Source organism: Lissotriton helveticus, chromosome 1_1 (assembly GCF_964261635.1).
Source record: "Lissotriton helveticus chromosome 1_1, aLisHel1.1, whole genome shotgun sequence".
Taxonomy (NCBI): Eukaryota; Metazoa; Chordata; class Amphibia; order Caudata; family Salamandridae; genus Lissotriton; species Lissotriton helveticus.
Window position 1 is genome coordinate 1,340,623,288 of NC_136057.1, and position 26,563 is coordinate 1,340,649,850.

The 26,563-nt window shown below is 42.8% G+C and overlaps 1 protein-coding gene across 1 annotated transcript in view; it reads left to right on the top strand.

The window, feature by feature from the left end:
* Positions 1-26,563, top strand: part of LOC144823872 (pre-B-cell leukemia transcription factor 1-like) — a 327,009-nt gene that overhangs the window by 129,680 nt on the left and 170,766 nt on the right. The window contains exon 2 of the mRNA XM_078682758.1: positions 2,809-2,882. Coding sequence (XP_078538884.1) covers positions 2,809-2,882 — 74 coding nt within the window. The remainder of the gene's footprint in view (positions 1-2,808; positions 2,883-26,563) is intronic.

Here is a 26,563-nt window from a genome sequence, read left to right on the forward strand (position 1 = left end):
CACTTAAGTTCCTTTGGCTCTCTGAAAAACTTTCTTCTACTTCTTGTAGAATAGTCAACACCTAAGCCTCTGCGTTGCGTTGCTTTTCAAGCGCTTCTTTTTTGCGTTTTATTACAACTTTAATTTTGTGAAATGTGTCTGTCAGTTTAGCTTGTGTTTTCTATGTGATCTGTATCTCCCCTGGTGGTTACTTATGGACAGCGAGGTATATTGCCTGTGAGCACCCTCGGGTGTACCTTGTGCTCTGGTTGCGTGCAGCTTCCCCATCTCATCAATCTCACATGTCCACAATGTCCTTCCTTCACCAGTTTCTGTGTAGTCCAGTGCAAATATTGCCTTTTTTTCAGCAGACTATCACCACATACACAGTTCAGTGTTTTGGTCCACCCTTCCGCACGTACTTTTTAATTTCCCATATCAGTGGTCCCTCGCACCTCCCTGCTTTTTTCTATTTTTTTCTTTATACTCGACCAGCCCAAGGTTTCCTATGCTTACCTCATCTCCTCATTGCTACTTTTTGATAGGTTATGCCTTTAAGAGCCCCCACCACCAACTCCTCCATTACTCCCCCATCACACTTTTTTTTTCTCGAGGGCCCAGCAACTGCAGTCTGCTACCCGATTGCTTTTTTAATTTAAAAAAAAATAACGTGTGCATCAATTTCTGAAGAAATTATTTTATCTTGTCCAGTGTGATTTCTTACATTTCCTTCCAGTTTCAGCAGCATTTGTGCAGAATGTTGCGGTGTTTTTGACTTAGACTTTCAGAATGTCATGCCAGAATATGTTCTGTGCTTGTTTGGTCTTCATCAAAGATGACTGTGTTGTGTTCTCTGAAGTTGGTAAGTGGTTTTAGTTACTTTTGTTGGTATAAACTTTGCTTGACAGTCACAAAATAAATTGTCTCGTGTATTCCTGCAGTAGATCCTCTTAGTGTTTGTATAACTGGTGATGGTTCATAGTCGGAGACTTTTGAGTCTGGCTGTTTTAGCACTGCATTTCTCTTTGAACTATTGACCCTGGCCCCTTACTGACTAGTCAAAAATCGTATATTATGGTGTGTGGACCTAAAATGACAAAAACAAGGAAATACATGGTGGGAGATAAGAATATTGATAAACTGAATAAGTTGAACTATTTAGGGAATGTTTTTAATAATAGGCTGAGTTGGGACCCGTTAGTTACGGCAAGGGTGCAACAGACAGACAGGCAGGCAGGGTAGTTGAGGGGCTTTTTCGCTTTGCCAGAAAGCTAGGCCATAAGCCGGTGTCTTAGTTGGTTTGTCTGTATAAATCTAAATGCGTGCCTGTTGTAACATATGGGGCAGGAGTGTGGGAATACTATAACAACTGAGAGATTCAAGTTATTGAGAAACATTTACTAAAAGATCACTGATGACTCCTAATAGTTCCCCCACGATGTTCTGTCATCAAGAACTGGGACTTGATTTCATAGAGGATCGCATTAGCATTGCCCCTCTGTTTTTATGGGCCAGAACTAGTATTCTTCAGAGAGGTTATTAAGGACTGTATTAACCTAGATGGATCACTTTCTATTCCTTGGCTTCGATTCGTAAGGGACAGCTTCTGTAAGCTAGGTTTGGGGCAATACTTTGATTGTCCGGATAGCATCCCTGAAAATGCTAAAAACATCATAAAAGAGGTATACTCTGCAGGGGTGAAGACGTCACGTGCTAACCATGACGTAACAGGGCACCTTTGTTTATCCCTGAATCAACAGCAATTTTATCTAACTTTTACGACAAATGTACTCTCTTTTATCTAATGAGATTACGTTTACTTACTCTGCATTTTTTGGTGGTTTTCCCAAAACAATCAGGGTGAGAGGACAAACTGGTGCCTTGTTCATGTGATATCGTGGCAGCCCATAGCACTGTGCACTTTATGCTATTTTGTTCCCTCTATAAGGTACCAAGAGGAAGGTTTTACGTTCCGATTTTAAAAGAAATTAGGCCGTGCTCTTATTTAGAAGGTTTTCATGATCTATCCTCTTTGGCCACTTATGATATAAGTATTAGGGTTTCCAACTTTATTAAACTAGCTTTTGCGACTAGGAAACGGTATTAGGCCTTGCTACTGAACCCGAGTAGAGTACATTTTTAATACATAACCCAAAGCACTGATGTACCTTTAGGGAGAGAGCTGTATAATGAAATTATGATGAGTGCCCTGTAATATAGACTGTAAATTTTATTATATTTTAAGGTGAATATTTCTCCCGCCTTTTATATAATGAATTGATGTGCATTAGCTGTTCATTTGGCTGCTTTGTATATAGTTGTTTGAAATAATCTATTATGACGATTTTATGAATTTTTATGGTCCTTGTTTAAAACCAAATGCGTTTATCTTAAACTTGATTGAGATTGGTATGAACTGTTCATTATGCTGCTTTGTATTTAGATATATGAATTAATCATTTGTTGTGAACGTTTTTATGAACTTTTGTGGTTTTCATTTGAAATCGAATAAAGTTGTCTTGACTTGACTAGTCCAAGCAATGACTTTGATAGCCAGGGCAAGAGTTGAAAATAATTATCAAATGAAGGATGTGTATGGTTTCTACTGGTGGCATAGTGCTTTAATTGTGTCCTTTTCAAAGCTGAAGGACTGCAAGGATGAAAATATATGGACTGTTTTTTAGGGAATTTGTGGGAGTTTATCTTGTGGTTGATGTATACCTTCTTGCAAATGTTCTCCATATTAACATTTAATGGTCTTTCTGAAATGCATTTTTGTAGCAAAATTGAATTTGTGTTAATTGTGGACTGTTTTCTTGCTTCTTTCAGAAAGCATGCATTAAACTGCCACAGGATGAAACCGGCCCTCTTCAGTGTACTTTGTGAGATCAAAGAAAAAACGGGTGAGTTGGTGTCTGCGTTAAATGTTTCCCAAACATTTCATTTTTTAAGCTGTCACTTGTTCATAAGACATGTTATTTATAATTTTTTTATAAAACTTGGTATAGATACTTTTTAGTATTTAGGATGCCACAAATGAGTTCTTAATGTCTTATTTTTTTTTTTTTTAATCTAAATTTTCTGTTAATAAGGATATTTTTATCTAAATTTTCTGTTAATAAGGATATTTTGACCAATGCACCTTTCTGCATAATTAAAAAATTGCATTGGCCCAAACTGAACAGACGTGTTAGGGGGGAGTAATCTTAATGTGCAATAGACAGTCTACTGTGTTGGAGTTGGGAAGAAAGTTACTTTAGACTGACTGGGCCTTCTGCCAAGGCCTGTTTTTGAGGACTTGGGGGGTATATTTACAAGGAAAGTGATGGAGCGCGGTGTTAGCCTCCTTGGCCTAACGCCATGCTCTGCCATTTTTGAAACGCAGGACTGCACCGTATCTTCAACAATAAGGGGCAGCCCTGCTTTTCCCCCTGTGCTGGTGCTAATTACAGCTGCCTAGCGACAATGCAGGCACCCTTGCATGATAGTGCAAGGGTGCCTGCGTTGTGGTAATGATTGTTTATGTGCAGGAAGGTGGCCCTTCCTGCACGTAAACAATCTTAAATGGCGATTTGTAACTTCTTCAACTTTGTGCAGCACACATAGAAGTTGCAACTCGTCATTTTTAAAATAATTGTGTATGTGCAGGAAGGGATACCTCCCTGCACATAAACAATCTTGCATGGCTATTTGCTGATTCTATGTGTGCTGCACAATGCAAATCACACAGAAACAGCAAAAACTAGGAGAAATAAAGCATTTCTCCTCGGTTTGCCATGTTGAGACCCAGTTTTTTTTTCTTAATTTTGGTGCTGCCCTACTTGTAAATATAAACACAACAATGATGGACAGAATGTGGATCAATGTCACACATTCACCCCAGTCAAAAGATCTGGGCCCAAATCCATCGTTTTTCCACTCCACACCACCCTGGGTTAGACAATGGCGATATGCAAATCAGCGCTGACCCTGTGCCCCATGGGAACAGTCCAGTCCGAACTACAAAAGCCATGTCCTTCCCAGAACGGAAACAAGCATCCGAGGACCGGCCCGGTTTCGAGGTAACACCTCTCATCAGCCCGGCTAGCTTGATTCCAGTGGTGTGGAGTGTCTGGGACTCACGTCTGAGCATCCCCAGTACACCCAGAGCGGTAACTGCAAACACAACAATGATGGACAGAATGTGGATCAATGTCACACATTCACCCCAGTCAAAAGATCTGGGCCCAAATCCATCGTTTTTCCACTCCACACCACCCTGGGTTAGACAATGGCGATATGCAAATCAGCGCTGACCCTGTGCCCCATGGGAACAGTCCAGTCCGAACTACAAAAGCCATGTCCTTCCCAGAACGGAAACAAGCATCCGAGGACCGGCCCGGTTTCGAGGTAACACCTCTCATCAGCCCGGCTAGCTTGATTCCAGTGGTGTGGAGTGTCTGGGAAAGACAGGGCTTGGCAGTTCGGACTGGACTTTTCCCATGAGGCAAAGGGTCAGAGCTGATTTGCATATAGCCAGTGTCTAACCCAGGGTGGTGTGGAGTGAAAAAAACGATGGATTTAGGCCCAGATCCTTGTACTGGGGTGAATGTATGACATTGTTCTACATTCTGTCCATCAACTGTGTTTTTTGCTACTTGTAAATATGGCACAGCATCAAATTCAATGGGTGTTGCGGCGGGACGCCGACCGTGACACCCATTGCTTTCCTCGTTCACGCTAAGCAGAGCGCAAAGGTGCCTTATTTACAAGGCAGCTTTAAGCCACATTAAGTGAAAAAAGTGACGATTCTGTGGTGATAGGGGTTTGTAAATATGCCCCTAGGTGTCATGTACATTACATTACCGCAACCCGCAATACCGCAGCCACAAATCCTCCCCCGGTACCGCGGGAGAGCTCTGGCGCCATGGAGCTAAAGCTGAACTGAAGAAGAGCGCAGGGGCTGTGCGCCGTGCACCCGATTGAACCCCCGAACAGGAGGGTTTGTCCAATTTAAACGCAACAAGAGAGGTCAGTACTATTGACTCGAGTATTGAATCAGTTTTTGATGTTACTTCTAATGAGTCTACAAGATCCATAACTAAAAATAATCTGTTAAAATCAGCTCAAGGGCAAGGCCCCGCGACAAAAAGGAAACGCAGAGGGAGGAGCAGAAGGGAAGATGTCCTAAGACCGCTAAAATAGTAAAAACATCTAAAACTTCCAAACATTTTGTTATAGAGATGCAATCTTTACTAATTACAACACCTGCGTCGATTTAATATCCCCTCGCCAAATGCAACAGCGATAAGTCAGGCAGAGTCTCCATTATCTCCACCCCAATTCACTGAGGGATTTATGGGAAAAGTAGAACACCTTATGAAATCCATGATGGCCCCACTTCTGGAAAAGGTTAAAGGGATTAGTGAAAAATTAGAGGCTCTAGAACAAATAACATCTAGCTCCGATACATTAAAGCAATTAGCAGACAGCATTCACGACCAGAGCATAGCAAAACAAACTCTAATTAGAGATCGTAACACTATGATCGCTTTACCTTCACCCTCCGTGATCCCAATTGTCCCGTTATACAATGGCATTGGCCAAGCCGACAAACTTTCTGGGAGTGGGTCTATGATGGTTGAAAAGGGGGGAATGCAAGCAGGGGAGAGTGAGGTGGCTAAGGTTCTGGGACTGGTGGGACAGGCCAATACAGCCAGTTAAGGAATCAATTTCAGTTGTAAAACCAAAGAGAATATTCCCACATATTGATTTACCTCCAGAATCATCTCCATATACAGTAGTGTTATCCAGTGTCCCGGAGTTAAACCTTGAAAAAATTGAATCTTATTCTGAATTAAAAAATAAGGTTACATATTTATTTTATTTAATGAGTTTTATATAGCGCTGGCTAGACCCGTAGGTATCAGAGCGCTTTACATTAGGTTACACAATGTTACAGAAAATGATAACAATTACACATTACATAAAAAATAAGCAACACATTGAGAGAGGAAAGAAAGGCGAGACAATTAGAGCGGAGGGGGGAGGAGGACGTGTGAAGGGGGAGGATGAGGGAAAAGACAGCAGGAGACGAAAGCAAGTCTGCCCAAAGACCAACTGGGCAGGTGACGTCTGAGGATGGAATCCTCTCTTCATCTATAGTTTCTGGTGTTGATGTCCACTACTAGTTCTGCGCATTTCACGGGGTCAAATTAATTGTAGCTACGCACCTATTACCACAGCACCTTGTACGTATTTAATTTATTTATGCGTGTTATAGAGGGCGGACATGTCCCTCAGGTTTTAGCGAGTTTTGTGTCTGTGCACTGTAACCCCCCAAACCCCAGTATCACTTCATGTTTTTCTTGTATCTGTATCGAATAATCAGAGCTTTCCTCGCACATGCAAATAATGGCTGAATAAGAATAGACCACTCCCGCCAAACATGTATGGAGAAATCCTATTTGTCAGAAGATCAAGCTGGGTGGGGCACAGAGTGAAGGACTTGCAGGGGGACTGTATCATTGTTAATTTTAGGGATAGACGGGTGGTTAGTCACATCTGTGACTGGTATCACCAGAGAGGAGATGGCGGTATATTTACCTGCGACCTAAGTTACTTTTATCCCCCATCTTCCTCTGTGCCACCAAATATGGATCAACTGGGGCGCCTGCATAACGGTACGTTGGAGGGGTATAGAACCAGATTTAACATCCCCACGTGTAATTACTTTGATAGGCTCTCAGAGTTAGAGGGGGTGGATTGACTCAGTACTGAGGGCTCGATTGATAATGTGATGCCTAATCTGGTGGATGTGATTTCCTCCCCTACAATTGTTACCATCAACACCCCTGAAATTTACTCTTTTATTGAACATTCCCAAAATGTATCAGTTAATTCAGGACTACCCGATAGAAACAATAGAGTAACTCCGGTCAGTACGACCCAGTGTAATTCTTTAGAGGAGAATATTAGTATAGGCCCCGCTTCTGCTAGCTCCTGGGGTATCTCTACTTTGAGTATACTTTACTGGAACACCGCAGGTTTGCACTCAAAAGTGGCGAACGATATTTGGCTTAGTTTTGTCCATAAGTTTAGCATTCTTTGTAGCCAAGAAACGTGGGCTACATCTGAGATACATTTAGAGGGTTATAAAACCTATTTCTCCCCAGCACTACCGTCACCCTCTGGTATCGCAAAAGGTGGCTTGACTATATTTGTTTCTAATCTCGTGTAGATTATGAAAATCATTCCAATCAAATTAGAACTCAATTTTCAAATAGTAGCACTGTACTTGAGTAACATTGATATTTTTTTACTGGTCAATTTGTATAACAATCTCCACCCGGGAGAGTTAATAAAAGTGATAAAAGAAATCTTTCTCCCCCTTCAGGAATTAATTAACAAGGCCACTAAAGATGTGGTAATAATTTGGGGTGGCGATTTTAATCAAACCTTGTGCAGGAACAGTGATAATTCAGCCTGTGGTATTGTGGATGAGAATGAAAACCCGGTAACTCACTTCCCCCATACTATAATTGGGGACTGCTTGAATGAAACCTTTTGTGGCATATATCTAGGTCTGGCAAATGATATGGTGAATCCCTCAGTCCCGCTTATTCCTACTTTCAATGGCAGTGGAAGGTCAAGTACAATAGATTTTATTTTTATCTCTTCGAAAGCTGGATCTCGATCCTGAACTTTAAGACCCATGACATCACTATTAGCGATCACTACCCAAACAGCATTATCTTAAAACTCTGGCAGAAGCCAGATAGGCATAATACTATGAGGACCCTTGGGCAAAACACTTTGATTTTAGATAGGCTTAATAGGTATTCCCATAAGTGGGAGAAAGTGGACCCATTGGATATCACCACGAGTGTGGTCAAAAATTCACGAACAGCGATCGAAAAATGTCTTGATCTGGCCACCTCGAATGAGGATGTTATGACCAACTTTGCGATCGTAACAAAATCAATAAAAGAAGCCCTTTTCGTGAAATTGAAAAACAGAAAGCCCAAAACCAAAGGATGGTTTGATAGTAGTTGTACTAATGCATATAGAAAACTAAAAGTAGCACTACATAAAACAGAAAGGGATACCCAGGAAATTGCCACTCTTAGAAGGGAGTATATTCGGGTCATAAAATCGAGGAAAGCAGAACTGAAAAAAGATCTATGGGATCAACTCCATAAATCTTGTATCTTAAGAGATAGTGCCGCTTTTTGGCCAGTTGTCAAATCGCCTTTATAGTCAGTATCTAGAGATAAGCCTAAAATTGATGTTGCAATAGACGAACAAACATGGGTCGAACATTTTGAACTGACATTTGGCATCCCCCCCAATGGGCAAGAAACACATAATGCACAGGTACCAACCATCGCTGAGTCCAAAATAACTTCATTTCCGATAGCTCTTGATAGAACGTATGAAGAAGTGGAGCTCGCCTTGATGGCTAGCAAAAATGGAAAGCCCCCAGGTGCCGACGGGGTCCCAATCAACCCTTTTAAATTTAACATGGATTTGTGGACCCCAATTTTGACCAGAGTCCTATGAGCATCATGTGCTGTAGGGCTTGTGGACTTGTGGGTGGTCTCAATCCATTCTTATTCCCATTTTTTAAAAAGGGGACCGCCATTTGCCCTCCTGTTATCGTCCTATCTCCCTGCTGGACTCTCTGGGGAAAGTGGCGGGCGAGTTATCCTAGAGCGACTCCAGCAGTGGGCGGATGATAACAAGATTCTATTGGATATTCAATTTGGGTTCCGTGAAGGTCTTGGTACCACGGAGCAAGCCCTCAATTTGTCTCTTCTGATGGGCAAGTACGTAAATGCTAAGTGGAGGCCCTATATATGGCGTATGTCGATTTGTCGGCAGCTTTCAACTGCGTTAGTCATACTAAATTATGGTCCATTTTATTGGATTTGGGGGTAGGGCAGCCTTTCGTACATTTTTTGCATGAATTATACTCTGATGCTACAGCCAGAGTAAGATATGGTGTTGAGGGGGGAATTAACAGCGTCATTCGGGGTAGTGAGAGGGGTTAGGCAGGGCTGTGTCCTGGCCTCTTTCCTTTTTACTCTTTATACCAATGGCCTGGAACAGGACATGGTAAATGGGTGCCAGGACCTGCCCACCATTAACAATCGCCCAATACCGGCCTTACTCTACGCCGATGACGCTGTGATTTTAGCCCGTACCCTCTTAGAACTACAACGTGCTCTTGTGAGATATAGCACTTTTATGGCCAATCTGGACCTGAAAATTAATATTTAAAAAACTTTTGGTATGTCTGCAGGTCCTAGAACCAAGAAAATTAAGGCTATTTTCATTGACAATGTAAAACTTGAGAGCACAAACACATACCCGTATCTGGGAATTGTAATATATCATAAATTTTCTTGGAGGCAGGCCATTGAATCGAGGAAATTGCTTTTTATGAGGGCAACAGTTGCGCTAGTTAATTTCTCAAGGAGATTGGGAATAAGGACCCCCACTGAACTCATCGCGATATATAAGGCTAAATGCGTAGCCATCGCAACATATGGGGCTGGTGTGTGGGGGTACGGGGTGTGGAATTTATTAAAATATCTACTTGTCCATGGGGCAGGTTGCTTCATACATCTACTTGTCCTGTAATAAAATCCACTTGTCTCTTTGGTGACATGTTGGGCGGCGACAAATTATGGCAGCAATCTCATTATAAAAGAGCTCTTATATAGCCTCCCTGATTATGCCAGGGCTCCTACCATAGTAGTGTTTGGATACTAGTAATCCCTTTATGTTGCTCCGTTTCCGCAGATCTACATACTGGGACTAAAGGAAGTGGTAAACAATAGTTACAGGGTTGGAATGTGCTTTTGAGTCTGTGCAAACCTACTAACTTGCATGTTTTAAGGGTTTTCAACAACTCTTCTCTAATCTTTTCCAATACTGAGTAATGTTGAATATTTACTCCTGACAATGGCAGACGTAAACCTTCTTCCAGAGTTGGGGGAAAAAAGTGATTGGAGGGAAAATAAACTTGCAAACACTCAGGTTTTCGCATGAGCAAATCTACACATGCATATTTGCTCATTCTAAAATGCAGTTAACAAATATTTTCTAGGAGTGCTATTTTTTGCCCTACTGCTGTAAATTCTTGTGAATTCACGAAAGCCATATAGCTGCCCTTAATGCAAGGACATAAACCAAGGGTGCACTTTTGAAACTTTCTTTAATAATTGGGCCCCTAATTTGGTCTGGTGTTAACCAAGACCTTTAGTGTTTATTAAAATGCTCTCTCTGTATCGGCTGGCTTCACGTGAGTGACATCATTCTGCTCTTTCATAAGGAGCTTATCGGCACACCAAGTAGTTTTGTTCAGTGCCAATAACTAATGTGGCAGTGTGTGCTTTTTTGAGACCAAAAACAATTTTTGCTTTTGCCAATGTTTGTTATAATATTGAGGGTCCGGCAGCTCTCACATCAATAAGGTTTTACAAAAACCCATGCCACAACAAGTCACGCATTGCCAAAACGAAAAAGCTGACCACCATTTCTGACCTACTGGCTTTGCCAATGCTTGTTTATTTTTAGGTTTCCCAAAATCGTATTGAAACTGGTTACACTGATTTTCTAATATGAATATTTGGGGGAAATACTAGCATGCATCAACACATTTTACTAAATGATGCGGCAAAGAAATGGAACCTGAAATTTACAGTAGTTTAGCAAAAAAAAAGTTTTCCTACTTTCATTTTTAGGGACATTTTATATTGAAAGCAAAGAATCATTAATCTTGCTTTCAAGCTTCTGCAAATATTTGCATCTAATCCGAGAGCATTCTGGGAGCATTATGCATAGCCTCATATTGCTAAACTTTGAAACCGTGTGCCCCCATTTTTATACTGGAACCACTGTCAGTAGTGCATTCAGAACTTACATTTACTGAGAGCGCTCAGCCTAATAATAAAGGCTCTCAATTAATGAACCATAAATACAAGTTTAAACAGCATTAACATATGCACACACATTAACTTTACTGCAGGCAGTGCCCTTCCCTGATCATTAATGTGGTACTGCAAACTGGCAGCCAAAGGGTCTGTGCTGCAGGGGGTTGGGCCTGCTTGTCCCAAGGACAAAATGCACATTAAAACTTGTTTCCCTTGACCCCAAACAATATGTCCTGGGTGTCGGGCTATAGGAATTCCACATCCCTGCAGCCCTACAAAAGGTTAAAAATAGTTTTTTAAGGTTTCTCCTCGCTGTCCCACAGGGTACTGCGACCTACTCGTGCCACCTGAAACTGGGTCTGTCTCATTTGATTGACCTAGTTAAAATCCAACCCCTCCTCTTATGGCACCGAATTTGGTCATCAAATAAAACTATTTTCTGTCAAGGGTTTATCCAGGACTGTATCTCTCTAGAGAACACTCACAAGATTGGTTGGATAGCCTACATTAAAAACTTCTTGTATGATTTGGGTATGGCATAATATTATCATTCTCCCAGCCTAATCTCAGAACTCTCTAGAAAAGCGTTCAAAAAACACTGCTTGACGCACCTAAAATACCCGCGGCTGACCAATGAGGCCAGTAAAATAACAGTCCAACACATGTTATTAATCCAAACAACCTTGACCATTCAACCCTATTTAACTTTCAATCTTTCCAGTTATGAAAGATTTTTATTAACGCGGTTTAGGTTGTACATTTTCCACCGTTTGGTCACTTTCCCAACAACTAACGATTGGGCAAAGAATTTACAAACATACCCCTGTGATGATGTCTCTGCCCAATCCTCAATCCACACAATCCTATTCTGTAAGTTTTATTGTGAACCAAGGAAACGCTGGCTTATGCCGATTCTAAAAACCATGGGTTGTCAAAGGTGCCGCCCCACATTTCTCTCTCTCCAATTTTTGGATGAAGAGTGTTCTGCTAAAGCCATAGCTAAATTTCTGAAGTTTGTCATCAGACACAGGCCAAATTTAGACTAAGCTGGGAATATTATATGCTAGGATTATACTCACTTCTATTTGCTGTATAGCTTAAGATGTTTTCGACTGTTTTTAACTGTTTCTATCCTCGCATTTTATAAATTGTGAAAATTGTGTTAGTTCTTGAATTCTTTACATGTGCTCTACTAAAAGAACACATTTTAAATTTTAAATGTTTCCACTTGTGTACATTTTTAAATGTACTTTTATGGTTTTTCAAATAGATGACAGCTGAATAAAGGACTATTTGATTTGATTTGAGTGCAAACTCCATCATGGGTTGCCCCAGTTTGCATTTCAATACAATTGGCTCCTGGATTAAAAGGTTGTCTGTTGCCTCCTTATAAATTAGTCTGTCTCTTATTAGAAGATAGTTATTGGGTTGTGGTCCAAAGAGTGCATGCTGTTTTGTTTGCCTTGGGTGTTTCAAGAAGCATGCTTACATATTATGCGCCCAGGTACAAACTGAACTTCATCCAAGCCGGAGGAACTGATGTCTCTGTTGTAGATGTCAAATTTTAATGCAAATGGTGTATGGTTGTAGACACTATGGATTCTAATGTCGACGGGTTGCCAAGTGGTGTTTGTTTCTATATTGTTTTATTTTCCACAGCATTTTGTATGTGTGAGTCCTTTGACCATGTTGAGAGAGGCATTTAATTTAATTGAGCAAAAAATGGTGGAATATATGTAGTAAGGCTCTCTCCATGAATTAGGACTCTGCTTCTGATGTACACAACATGGAAATTCATGCCTTCTTGATGTACTATGAACATTTGAACTGTCCCTGATCCCAAAATGAGATGAATGTGATAAACTTGTTTTTCTACTCTATTTCTTTTACAAACCTGGTTACCCTACTCGTTTTAATGTCTCGACAAAGGCAACTGCAGCTGTTTCGTGGCAACTCTACAGTTTTCTATACTTTATATGTATGGGTCAGTCTATTTGCTATGGTTAGGTGGCTTTGTAGTCTAATTAACTTCCCCTTAATTTTTGTTGTTGTTAAGTTTTAATTTTTTTGTGCTTGATGCAACATTGTTTATTTTAAAATGTAAATGTTTTGACCGTTCAAGGTGGTCACCACATGCACATGAACTGAGCATACCCAAGAATAGATTTGAACTGTTTTAATGAATCACTTAAAAAATGGACGTCTTGCCACAGTAATGTTACGACGACGCAAAGAGTTCAAATCGGTCACAGAAAAAGTATGGGAACTTGACATTAAATACCAGTGGGGCTATCCTTTTGCCCTGATCTTTACTTGGGAAGGTAAACCTAGGGCTCTGCATTCCATAAGAGAAGGCAAACAGCTCCTGCAACTCCCAGTGTCCTCATGAGGTCAGTCCCACCCCTGCATCTAACCCATCTCGAGCATCTATGTGTCCGGAGTGGTCTCGGGTGTCACGGTCAAACGCTGGGGTCGGGCTGGGGAACTATCCTCTTCCCAAGTTAAGCATGATATTATACAACATCTACGGTCCATTGAGGGCCCACAATTGCTCACTTCCTCTTGAGCAGCCTCTTAATGACACCCACCGTCTCGATGCTTTGGCTGAAATACTGAGCAACTGCTTACACTGTACGCATTTCTGATATAACAATCTTACACTCATTCACTCTCCATCCATGTAAGTGGGGAGCCCTGCCTTTGACGCCTGCAGAACTGGCTACTCAGGCAAGCAGACTCGTTTAAAACCCTTCCCCCCCATTGCCATCAACCTTTACCATTGTGCCTGCGATCTTTTGGTGCCTCCGCCGTAGCCCTGGGCAGAGACCCCATGGTGGACTTCTTCTCTCTCCCTGTGCTGGCTGCTGGGGACAGACACTGAGAACAAATTTCCCTTTTTTGTGCCCCGCCCTGTCCAAGAGTTACCTTTTGTAGGGATACGTCTTCAGAATGGCCCGCGCTTCGGCTGAAGGGCTACTCCAGGACTGGATTGGACTTTTTGGCCCTGTTGGCCTTTCACTGGTGAGGATTCTTTCTTGTTCTTTTCTTCCTCTTCTACATATATCTATGGGGCGGGAGCTAGAGGTTGGGGCTATACTAAATTGCGCTCTACTTGGGGATGGGTCATGCATGGGGTTTATAGTCAATTCTTGGTGACTGTTTTTATCGCTGGCCTCTATCCTTCTTGGCTCTTCATACTTTTTCCTTTCCATTGGCGATATAGCCATACCTTGTTACTCCTGTCCACGGCTGCTCCAGAAACATGTAAATTAGCCTTTGGGAAGGATACTCCAACAGGCCAGCTCTACTGTAGCGATAGCCCTTTCTTTTGTGGGTGATGGGCACCACTCCATGTATTAAATTTCTTTCTCTTGGTGTGAGAGGTCCCAATGCTCCCAACAAGAGACAACCGATCTGGCGCCATTTACTCATTGAAGACCCTGATATTTTTTTTACAGGAGACCCACCTCTGGCACTCCGATACACAGCGCATGAGTCACCCTACATATCCCGGACAATTTTCGGCATCAACCCAGACTAAGACTGCTGTAGTGGCAATTCTATGCAAAGCGGGACTCCATCTTAGTGGTTCACGGGTGGTAAGGGTTTGCCAGGGTAGGTTTATATAAATTGTGATCCAACATAACATGCATCCACTCACATTGCTTAATGTATACGCCCCTATTCATGCACAAGATATTTCCTGAAAAACCTGCTAAAAAACAGGTCTGACGGGGACGTATTAATTCGGGGGGGGGGGGGGTTCAACCTGGTTTGGGACCCTGACCGTGACTTCTGTTCCACATCCTTTCAGGGTATGGTGCTATGTCTGCGACACTGAAGAGAGCCTTTACAAACCTGGGCTTTATTGATGCATGGCAGTATCAATCATCAATCTCCAGATCTACGAGATTTCTCCTATTACTTCCATGTATACCGCTCATACTCCTGCATAGATTAATTTTTTTCTATCTCACTTTTCCATAAGGGACATTGTATCTACACTGATCTCTGACAGAGTCTATCTCTGACCAAGCGCATCTGGAAGTGCTTCTACATGACCATACTAACGTAGCGCGATCCCAACCCCTCTGACAATTGCCCCCTATATCTTACATGACTTGGTTGATGTGTCCTAAATACTGTGGGAGACTTCGGCTTACTAAACCTTCAATGACCTCCCTGAAACCCTGCATCCTGTATTATGGGACACTTTCAATGCGCCAATCGGGGCATCATCACTTCAATTACGATAGCGTGCACTTGGAAGCCTGTCTGGTTGAGACAGGCCTGGCCAGTGACATAAAAGCATTAGAGAGGATTGACCAATAGACTCCTCCAGAAACTACAAAAGGCGACTAGCAGTGCTTGCTCCAAGGCCTGCTGGGTGCACCGGACTAACAAGTTAGAACAGACACTATTGGCATTGAAGCAAAAATATTATGAGGGAGGACATATGGTGGGGTCGGTCCTTGCTTGTCTGTTGGCGAATAGCAAAAGCACATATTGCAAAGGTTGAAAGTGTAGAGGGTGTCAGGGCCATATCGGAATGTGATAAACAGTAAGCATTCTACACTTTTTATACAGCTTTATATGAAAAGGAACCCTCAGCGTAGCTCATTCTTTTCTCTCGGCTTGAGGCTCAGGGTCAAGACTGATTTGCATATGGCCATGTCTGAACTGGGGTGGCTTGGTGAGCAAAATGATGATGCATTAAACCCAGATCTATGACTGAGGTGAATGTTTTGCCATTGTGCAACATTCCGTCCATCATTTTGTGTGTTTTCCCGTTTGATAAACAGCATTTGCTGATGCATGAAGCAGCAATTACGCTTCTGGAACTCCAGCGGGTGCTAAAGGTTCTGCCAGTTGGCAAAACTATGGGTCCTGACTGCCTCCTGGTTCTTTTTTCTATGGCGGAGGTTGCCCCCATCCCTAAACCTGGTAAAGATCCAGCGCTGTGCTCATCATATCGCCCCATTGCCCTCCTTAACACCAATACCAAAATCTATACTAAAATTCTGGCAAATTATCTCAAGCCCTATCTACCCGGACCGATTGATCTGGACCACGTCTGATTCATTCACCAGCGGCAGGGGGATAGAAACATAGGTCGAGTGGCCCATCTGGTGGAAAGGGTGCAGAGGCGAGACATACCTGCCTGCCTCCTTGCCCTTGAGGCGGAAAAAACATTCAACTGTGTGGACTGGGATTTCCTGAGGGTGGTCCTCCAGAAAATTGGCCTCGACCCAGTTATGATTTCTAGAATTATGGCTTCCTACACTGCCCCTCAGGCACAGATTAGGGTCAATGGCCAATTGACCCAACCTATCCATATTCACAGGGGCACCAGGCAGAGATGCCCCCTTCTTGCCCTTCGTTCTGGTGGTTCAGCCGCTGGCAATAACTATCCGCCAAGCAGGGGACATCAGGGGCATCCCCTTTGGGAACACTGAGCTTAAGGTAGCACTATTTGCCGACGACCTCTCACTCACCCGAACGGACCCAAGAAATTCTCTCCTGGCATTATTAACTCTGCTTGGTTCCTTTGAAGCAGCCTCTGGTGTTAAAGTGAATCTGGCCAAATCCATGGCACTTAACCTTTCAATTCCCACTGAAGACTTACCAGATTTGCAATCTCTTACTTCTTTCCAATGGGCCTCACACTCACTCCGCTACCTGGGGTTGAACTTAACCCCTTCTTTGGCAATTCGGACGCACTTCTTTTGAATTGTTCGTGCTCTCAATTAACTGCTCTAGAGTCTTGACCTCTTGCACTTTTCAAGTACTACAACACTCCACCCTGACCAGACTTCATTCTTATTAAACACAATGGCATGCAGAAGTTGCAGAGGAGATATCCTGAAGCAATGGGAAGACCTTTGGCATGTACTCCCGAAAATACATAGAAGCATTCCCCAGAGGGAAACTGCATATACAGTTATGACTAGATGGTACTACACCCCCCAATGCTGGGAAAGATGTTCCCTGCTTCCTTCTCCTCCTGTTGGGTCTGCCGAGCTGCAACGGGGTACTTCATAAATATTTGGTGGTCATGCCCATCTTTGACTCTCTATTAGAAAGAAGTTTTGAGCCACATCAAAGATACCATTGGCTTTCCTATGCCAAACACATACACAGTGGTGGTGTTGGGAATTCGGCCCAAAGCACTTGCTGCCATGACACACTCTTATTGGCATCTCATTTCACACATGCTTGGCGCCGCTAAAAAAGCTGCTAGCCCTCCACTGGAAGAAGCCGCCCCACTTCTACCACCGTATGGTTCACTCGCCTCTGGCATGTTATGGCGATGGAACTTCTCTCATGCCGAGTGACCCATACGGAAACTAAATTTACACGTATTTGGCAACCACTGATTGATCACTTTTCCAAATTAGAACACACATGCTTTGTCCCGCCTAGACTTCGTGCTCTCCATCTCTTTGAAGACCTCTTACTTGCCCAGAGGGATGGAACTCTATGGGAAAGCCCGACCTGATGTTTTAGGAAACTCGAAACCCTCCTCCCAGTCCCCTGTGGGAGCCTCTCCCAGCATTTGATGGGGGGCCTCCTCTCTTCTCCTCTTGACTATCTGTCCTCCTTCTTTCTCCCCCTCTTTTTCGCTTGTTCGCCCCCTTTTTTTCACTTTTTCTTTCTTCTTTTCTTTCTTTCCTCTCTTTCTCTTCTTTCTTATAGCCACAGCTGGCGGCCTCTCATAAGACACTATTATGCTTTGAATTGTTATAATACCAGATATACGAGGCCTAACAATATGTTATTATTATATCAGGTGTAGCTTCTAGCTCAACATGTACATCAATGCAATGATTGTTTTATGTTTCCATGCTGTGGTATATGATTTTAAGTTTTCAATAAACAGATTTGAAAAGAAAAAAAGAAGTGTCACATCTGTGCACACATCCATAGCAGCCATCTTTGAACAGGATTGAATAAAATAAAGGAAAATTAATTCCAAGGTGGCCGCACTGTATGGTTACACATTAACCGTGGCTATCCAAACCTAAAATGCACTGGCAAAGCCAGTAGGGTTCACTGCTGAGAACTATTGGCTTTGCCAGTTCTTGTATATTTTAAGTCTGAATTGGCATTAATCTTTTTTTGATGATGGTATTCTGCTACAGAACCGTTCTGGGCATATTTGATATTAACCCAGTCACACGCAGAGTCTACAAAACTCAGCAGTATGCATTTATTGACGCTGAGTAAATTGCCACTAATCGGTTCCTGTGCACCCCACACAGATTCAAGAAAGTCTAAATGTGGGGACAGGTCTTTTCAGGTCAGTTGACGAAAGCACAGAACGTTGTCCGAGGTATCACTAATAAAAGGTCACTTATTTAGAAAGCATTTGAAAAATCTGCCTCTGTCCATCCGTATCAGTTTGCTATGTATGTCTTAGGCAGCACAGACCCCATATCTGGTTGTGAACGTGGTCAGTATGATTTCAGAAGTTATCTTCAGAGCTCATCCTGCACTTCGCAAATCCCTTCCTGTACCATTAGCCCCGCAGGATCTTCTGGAAGTATTAGGGATGCAATTGTCTGTTAGACATTTACTTCCCCTTGGCAAGAAATTCAGACCTTTGATCAAACTTCATCCCATAGATGTATAAAAGAAAGGTGGTTATTGAAGGTGCAGAATATAACAAAACTGTTATGTGCACATCTCCACAATCTAAATCCCCCATGTTTTCCCACCAGAATGTCCAGCCCAGGTGGTAGGTAATAAGCAGAAGGTTATGAGTCTATTGCATGTTAGCACCTGGAAAGGGCCTTGGCCCTCTTTCTCTGCTCTTCCTCATCTCTCACAAAAGTTACCCATTACCAAGTCTATGTTCAGTTCTGCTCTTTTTTAAAAATCTTTTTCATTTTTCCTCAACTTTTCATATCAGGTACCTGAAAATGTCCTCCATCAGGTGAAGATCACTTCACACCATGTAGTGTGATCATAGACGTACTATACTGAAGTTTTATTTGGTTGATCCTATTCCTCCTCGAGGTATGTAGCGTAGACCTGCTACTGTGGTGCTAGGTTTTTATTTTGGTTGCTCCTATTCTAGCTCTAGTTAAGCCTCCATAGACCTATATTGAGGTGTCTGATGTTATCCTGTGTTACTCCAGTTCCTCTTGGCTGAACTCTGGTGATAAATCCGAGCTTGCCCCTGTCCCTTTCTGGGTAGGTTCCGTAGACCTACTAGTGTGCACTCTGTGGTTTAAAGTTAGTTGCCTCTGGCCTGCTTAAGAGTTAGGTGCATATCACCTGTGGGGTCTGAAGTTCAATGCGCCTTGCTCCTATTCTGCTCTTGTGTGAACTTCTCTGATGTTTATTCTTGCATTGCCCTTTCATACTTGTAGTTGGGCCAGTAAACCTATTACAGTGCTCTCTGTGGCTAAAGCCTGCTCACTCTTATTCTATTCAGGTGGTCCTCCATTATCCTAACTCTGTGGCGCATGGGATTTATCCCGGGCTGCCTCCAATTATTTTGCTTAATTTCTCACAGACCTGCTGTCATTGCGACATGGTTTTGCAGTGTGAATCTTTTCTGGATTCACATGCTCTGCATCAATCCACTATCTAGTGGTTGGCTCTGGAATTCTTCTGTCTTCAGTCTGCTCTCCCTTTTTTTCCTGTAGTGCAGCGTCAACCCTTTGGTTTTCCAAGTCCATGATGTCAGATGCCCTCTCCAAAAGCCTGTTTCTCTGGTCGCTATCTCCAGATTCTTTTTTCTGCCATTTATTCTGGAAGCAGAACGAGAGCGCAGAAGATTTTTGATGGAGATCACACCTTTTCCCTGAGTTTTGGAGCATAGCATTGGAAAAAACTAAAGAACACCATCAGATACAGTATCGATGTTAAGAGAAGGCACTGTTTTCCACCGACTGAACATAACTTTTGCAATCCGCATCAAATACGCGGGTCACAGAATGAAGGTAGGGGATGGAGCATTCCCCCTTTTGGTTTTTTGACACAGTGCCGCCATAAATATGCTCAGTAGAACACACATGTGGTCTTCAACCTGTGTCATCTGAAAGACCATGATTCAGATAGCTGTATGATGTAGGATAGCTGTATGATGTTCCAGCTAAAGATGCTGAAGGCAAGATAAAACAAAGGTGGGCACGCCACACCATGGCATAGTTGAAGATATATCACACCCAAGAAAAAGAAAGGGGAAAATAAAATATATATGTATAGTATTGTAAATGCATTTATATAGTGCTTATTAACCCTGACGAGGCGTCAAATCGCTTTTTCGGCAAGTGGCACGCTGCTCTGGAATCCATAAAGGATTCGTGGTGAATTAGTATAGTGAAATATGAAAGTTTATTTGAGTTGTGGATTTGTTAGTCAGTTATTTGGTTCAAGAAGGATAGTGGCGGGATAGAAGAGGGAAAAAGGTTTGCATTTATATAGCTCATTCTACCACTGATGAGGTGTTGAACCGCTTTTTTGGCGAGTAGCACGCTACTCCAGAACCAATAAAGGATTAGTGGTAAATTAATATAGTGAAATGTGAAATTAATTTGTGTGGTAGAAATGTTAGTCTGTTATTTGGATTGAAAAGCATAGTGGGGGGAGGTTTTGTAGCTTATAGCATTAGGATGCGGCCTGGGATGAGTAAAAGGGAGATGGAGGGGGGAAGAGTCGGAGGGAAGGGTTTAGAAAGGCTTGTTTTGGGGGATCGGAATAGTATAAGATGATTCAAGTAAGGGTAGAGAAGAGTCTAGAAAGGGTTATTTTAGGATCATAGTAGTGGTATGGGGTTCGGGAATGAATGAGAGAGTGGCAGTAGAGAATATATTGATAGAGGTATAGGGTGAGAAATAGGGTAGTGCACTGGATATGCTGAATTAGAAGAAAAGTAATATATTAAACTCAGTCTTTCAAGTGTTGTGCTTTAAATTAATTTTCTTTATTTTTTTATAATTCAATAGTGAAGCAATTGTAGATAATTAGTTATGATAAAAGATTTACTTATTTGTGCAGTCACTTATTTACATGTTAACACATTGAATAATATAACTATCAGTAATATGTACATTTGTTAAGCAGAACTAACTAATATCTATATTTAAAAAAAACTAATTAATCTACCTACACGTTTATACAAAGCAATACACATATATAAGTACGTATCTATAATCCAAATAAATGTTTATATACAGGGATATGCTGTATATTTCTGTTTGCACATGGAGGTTATGAGCCAATTCTTGAGTAGTTTTCTGAAGATAAGGTGGTTATCCGTGAATCTTATGTGGGGGGGGGGGGGGGGGGGTGGTTGGTAAAGAGTTCCAAAGTTTGGCTAATTGAACAGGGAATGATGTGCCACCCATGGTTTTACACTGAAAGAATCCAGTAAACCTTATGGCTACATAGAAACAGAGTGCTCTGTCCACAAGAACTTGTAGACTGACTCTCAAAAATGTTTTGAACAGTTTTGATACAATGTGTACAACAAGTAAATACAATGTATAACAATTTTGCAATTATAATAATTTATATTGATTATGTTGCAAAAACAGTGGTGAAGATCCACTGTTGGTGACATCCACATTCAATGTAATTGTGGTTGTATCAGCAGCTTGAATTACGAACCCAATGTATTTTGTGTTGTGCTTCATCATAGCACGCTTCAACACTATGTCGCAGACCAATATTCAGAGTGGAGCGAAATACCTACGTACCTCCACACACACAAAAAAATTCAACTACTACTTTAGTGTGTCCACTCAATTTTTATTCTGGACCTCTCTTGGCAGGATTAAAAATTATTTATTAGAGGTATGCTTGGACTTTTAGTACCCATCCCCGCAATGAACCGCCAGAGCAACGCTGTATCATAATCTTGCTTCCACACACTCCGCCTGCTTCGAAATACAATCAGATGGATCCCCACAGAATCCAGAAAGACGGTCACCCACACACTCGTCACCAGCAGATACGACTACTGCAAATCACTCTATGCCGGCGTCGCCCACAAACTCCTCAGAAAACTACAGAACATTCAAAACGCCACAGGCAGATTGGTCCTCCAAATCCCCCTGCTGCAGCCACATCACCGAACACCTTAGAAAACTCCACTGGCCTCCAGTCAACAAAAGAATCATGATGAAACTCATCACACATGCCTACAAAGCTCTCCACGATGCAAGACCAGCATATCTGAACCACCGCCTCTCATTCCACGTACCTGCCAGACACCTTCGCTCCGCCCAACTAGCCCGTACCACTGTCCCACAGATCCACAAGAACAAAACCAGAGGAAGATCCTTCTCCCACCTTGCTGCCAAGACCTGTAGCACCCTGCCTCTCCATCTCAGGCAATGCCTTTCGCTGTCCAAATTCAGGCGGGATCTGAAGACCTGACTCTTCGACTGACCCCTGCCCCCAGACGGATCAACAGCGTGCGAGTGAGTAGCCACGCTATATAAATTCCTGATTGATTGATCCCCCCTCCCACCCCCCTATAAGCTGTGTTCATCGACATCATGATTCGGCCCCCGCAAAACGACCTGTGGGGTCATAGGCCTTCGTCAGGATCCCACTCTCTTGTGCCTTGTACCTCCCCTTTTTTTAGGTCTCGCCTACGAAGCGCGAATGCGCTGCATGTGAGGGCCTTTAGCCGTCGCTCTGCTCATTTTCAAGCACACACTCGTTCTTGTGGCGGCATCCACCTTGCAAGAGCGAGCAGCGGCGCTCCACAAGCACTAGTGCAGTGCTTAAAGTGAACGGGCACTCGCGTACCTAAGAATGCCCATGTTCTCGCCCGTGCACTTGGACGCTCACACATGCATGCTCTCCAATTGACAGCCCTGACGTTGAGAGCCTGGCAACGTCTTTTATGCAGCGAGGAGTATTTGTTCCGCTGCGTTAAATGCCAGCCCAAGTCAACATTGCTCCACCAGTGCCCAGCGGCCAGGCTACAGGCACCTGCGCTGTGATGATAAATACAGTCCACCCAAGCTTGGTCGTATCTGCAGTTCGCAGTGTGTACAAGCATGGAAAATGTGAATTAAAGCGAGAAGACTTCACAGCTACCCCACTGCTGTCAGGGCCTGTACGCAACTCTTACGCGCGATACTTATACCCTTCTCTTAATACGTTGTAGGCGTTCAGGGCACCATGAAACTAATTTATTCGGAAAAAATATTGTAAGTAAGACGCATAACGTGTGTATTTTCAGAGGAGATTTCATTTTACAACCATTGGTAAATTGTATGCACCATTCTTTGTGTTTTCCTCGGTATCTACAATTACCTTAAGAGGCTCTCACAAGTTTTGTATAATTGCAAAGTTTATTGAATGGTAACAAAGTCCCTTATTAGTAAATGCGCTCTTGTTGGTGCTGACGCAGCCTGTTGAGGGGGCTCGGAAGAGTGAAAGCTTGTTTTGTCACTACGGTTTAAAGAGTAATGTTAATGGATGTTCAGGTTCGTCTTACTTATGGCGTCGCTCTTCACTTGAATCCAAGTCGCTATATTTTAGTGACTGGACCCACTTTTTTGCATGTGTTCTGCAACGGAGTGCTTACTTGGTTTTCCTTGGGGACATTCACACCTGCTTGTGTGCGTGCTAAAAGTTCACGTGACGCACACAGTGCTTCTTAACAGTGGATGCTCTTAACTCTTGTGCATTGTCGTATTACCAGAAAATGTGAAGTTGATTTACGACTGCAGTTCAGTCACACAATACCTGTCCTGTGATTAAAAGTTTTAGTCAAAATCCTTGAGGTGAGAAATTGATTAAGTATAATTGAGACACTTGTCAAAATGTCACGTATGTGACGAATACCCACTTTAGCTTGCTTTGAATGAACAAACTCTGACGTTACTGTCAGAAGAAACATTTTGAAACCGTCATACACCGAAGGCTTCCACGTGGACCTTGAATTACAGACCTGGACACTCAAATGCTTTAAATGCATGACTGTTTTATGGGCTTATCTTAATCCTACCCCGTCTATTTTAGTCTAGAGTATTTTTGGGCCTATAGAATCTTGCTATGGATTTGTAGAGATGTGGGCGTAGTAATAGACAATGTGTTGCTTTTTTTGCTAGTGTATTATTGTAAATTCATTATCATAACTATAACATGATTTGGAATGGTAACGGTGATAGATGGTCTAGTCTGGAGTTTCAGCTCTCCCCCAGATGTTACATCTTATAATCAATAAATATATCTTCAGCACATGGCTACATTAATCCTCATCATTTCAGGGTCAAGGAAAATAAATGAAATGAGGCACTGTGCGTTTTTGTTTTCTGGTGGGCAATAATTTGCAGTATCATACTATCTGTGTGCGTGTGCTGACATGGTGACGCCTCACAAGTTCCTTGCTAAGGTTCTACACTAATGGTATATGTGGAAGGTAGTGCGCGATGTCTGCCACTTCCCTTATCTAATGACACCGATTTTCTGGGGCGAGGGCTTGCCACCAGTTTGTGCTGAGTGAATGGTGAATGTGAACGATAGTATCCAGACGGATCCAATTTGTATATGCACAATGGATTGAAGGACTGGTCTGCGGTAAACCTCTCCCAAGAGTGTGTGGGCCTGGAGATGAGATTGGTGTCCGTCTCGAAGACTCCTTACATTTTAGTGATGACTGCATGGTATCTTTAGATGGGCCTATGGGCCTGAGAACTGGTTCTCAGTGGAGATAGTAGTACAATCGGCACCGCCAGATGATGCCATCTTTAAGTATAAAGCTATGTTGGGTATCCTTCAAACAGACTGTTTTTCACCATATGAATGCACAAATGTTTCTGTATCTTGTTAATAGTGATGCATTTTATGTGGGCACTGAAGTGTGGCGCTAAAGCGTGCCTGAAGCTTGCACACATGCACGCACTGACCTCACTTTGGAGGTCAGGCGAAGCATAGCCAATAGGTCTCGCCTTTGGGACCTTATAAGTGTTTAGCCATGCAACAGTTGATGTCGTTGCACCAAGGATATTGTGCTGGATAACCAAACACATATAAGGTCCCAAAGGGGAGACCTATTGGCTATGCGAATGCTTGTTTAAATGGGGGTGGGGAATCACAATATGGCCATACTTGCCGCTGTTGAAGATCTCCTCAGCAACAACCAGAGTTTCATTAAATTTCTTCCAAAACGTGATACAGGTGGGAGCACCATCCTATAGTCACACTTTCGTCAAGGATGTAATGCTGCCTCTTAGCCACTTGCTACCCTCCATTTTCCACACATAGTTGAAAATATCTCTGGAAAAGACCTAGGACTCTTGAGACATGACGAGAACCCTGAAAAGACAGAGTTGGCTCAAGGAGACTACACTGATGTCAAAAGTTGTTGAGACGGAGGAGAGACCCAAATAAATCAAGAGGAGCAAAAAAACCAAAACAAAGCAACACAGGGACACTCCGGTGCCAAACTGCGACTTTCAAAGTCGAAACAGAAGGCTGCCACGACACCATAACAAACAGTGATCAAGGAAAGGCAAAGACCTCCTGAATCGAAGCCAAAAGACACCATTGGCGGTCGACCCACAGAACAGGCCTCCGCTTCGAAATTAGTTTGAAAGCATGGGATGGATAAAGGGCTTTGAGCAAAGGAAGCCTCTGTGCTGAAAAGAAACTCTTTGAAACTCAACATCAACCAAAAGGCACTTCACATTAAAAGGAAGCGACCAATGGCTATAGGCCAAAATGTAAGCACTGCTAAGGAGGAAAAAGAATTTCAATGAATGCATGAATGAATTCGGAATCCTCTGTTTCCCCAGGCAGAGAGAGAACCGAAGTGGTAGAGTTTGAACCTTGAACAACTCCAGAACCACAGGAAAAAGAAAAGGAGGAGGGACAATTCGAACAGGGTTTCCTTCACGACCCCACCAAACAACATTGCTATGAGCAATGCTCTAATTAAAAAGGCTGTGGACACCTACAGGTTCCTACTTCTTGCTAGAGACACTACGCTCAGTGTAAAGGAATAACCAGTTATTTCCATGTCCCTAAGTGTTTCAGACCAGGGTCGAGAGGCCTTCAAAGAACCAGCCACCTTCCACAACAATACCAAGCAAGAGAGAGGACTCTAGACGAGGAAGCCAAGAACTTTGACAATACTTATATACATCAGCCCTAGATGCCACCAACACGGCCAGCTGACAGCTATGCGGGGGCTCAACACTAAGGAGACAAGCATGGCTTAGGATCTCCAGCTTTAAGCAGGAAGTACAGGCGGTGGTAATGAACATGCCACTCGCAGACGTCCTCCTCTTCGGCATGGTGGCGGACGAGTTCCTACAAAAATAAAAAAGTATAGCGACACTACGAAATCAGAGGGACCCTCCAGCTCACAGGGGCGTTCCAAGGGGAACAGATACGGTGAAGAAAACCAGCATGACCGGTATGATCCCAACCAACTACCCTCCACAGTTTTCCGCACCCCCACTGCAAACACCACAGTGGTAGTAACTCAGCTCACAAAGACCACCCTTTCAAGGCAGTGCCAGGGGCAAAGGCACCCCACAAAGAGGAGCACATACTTCAAAGTGACTTTGTCACTGGCCCACCTTCAGAGAACATAATTATAGGGCAGAATCTGAAAATTCCTCTGTGAAAGTCAAAAGATTTTTCCAACAAGTGGATTTTGAACATAATAAAACATGGATACTGCATAG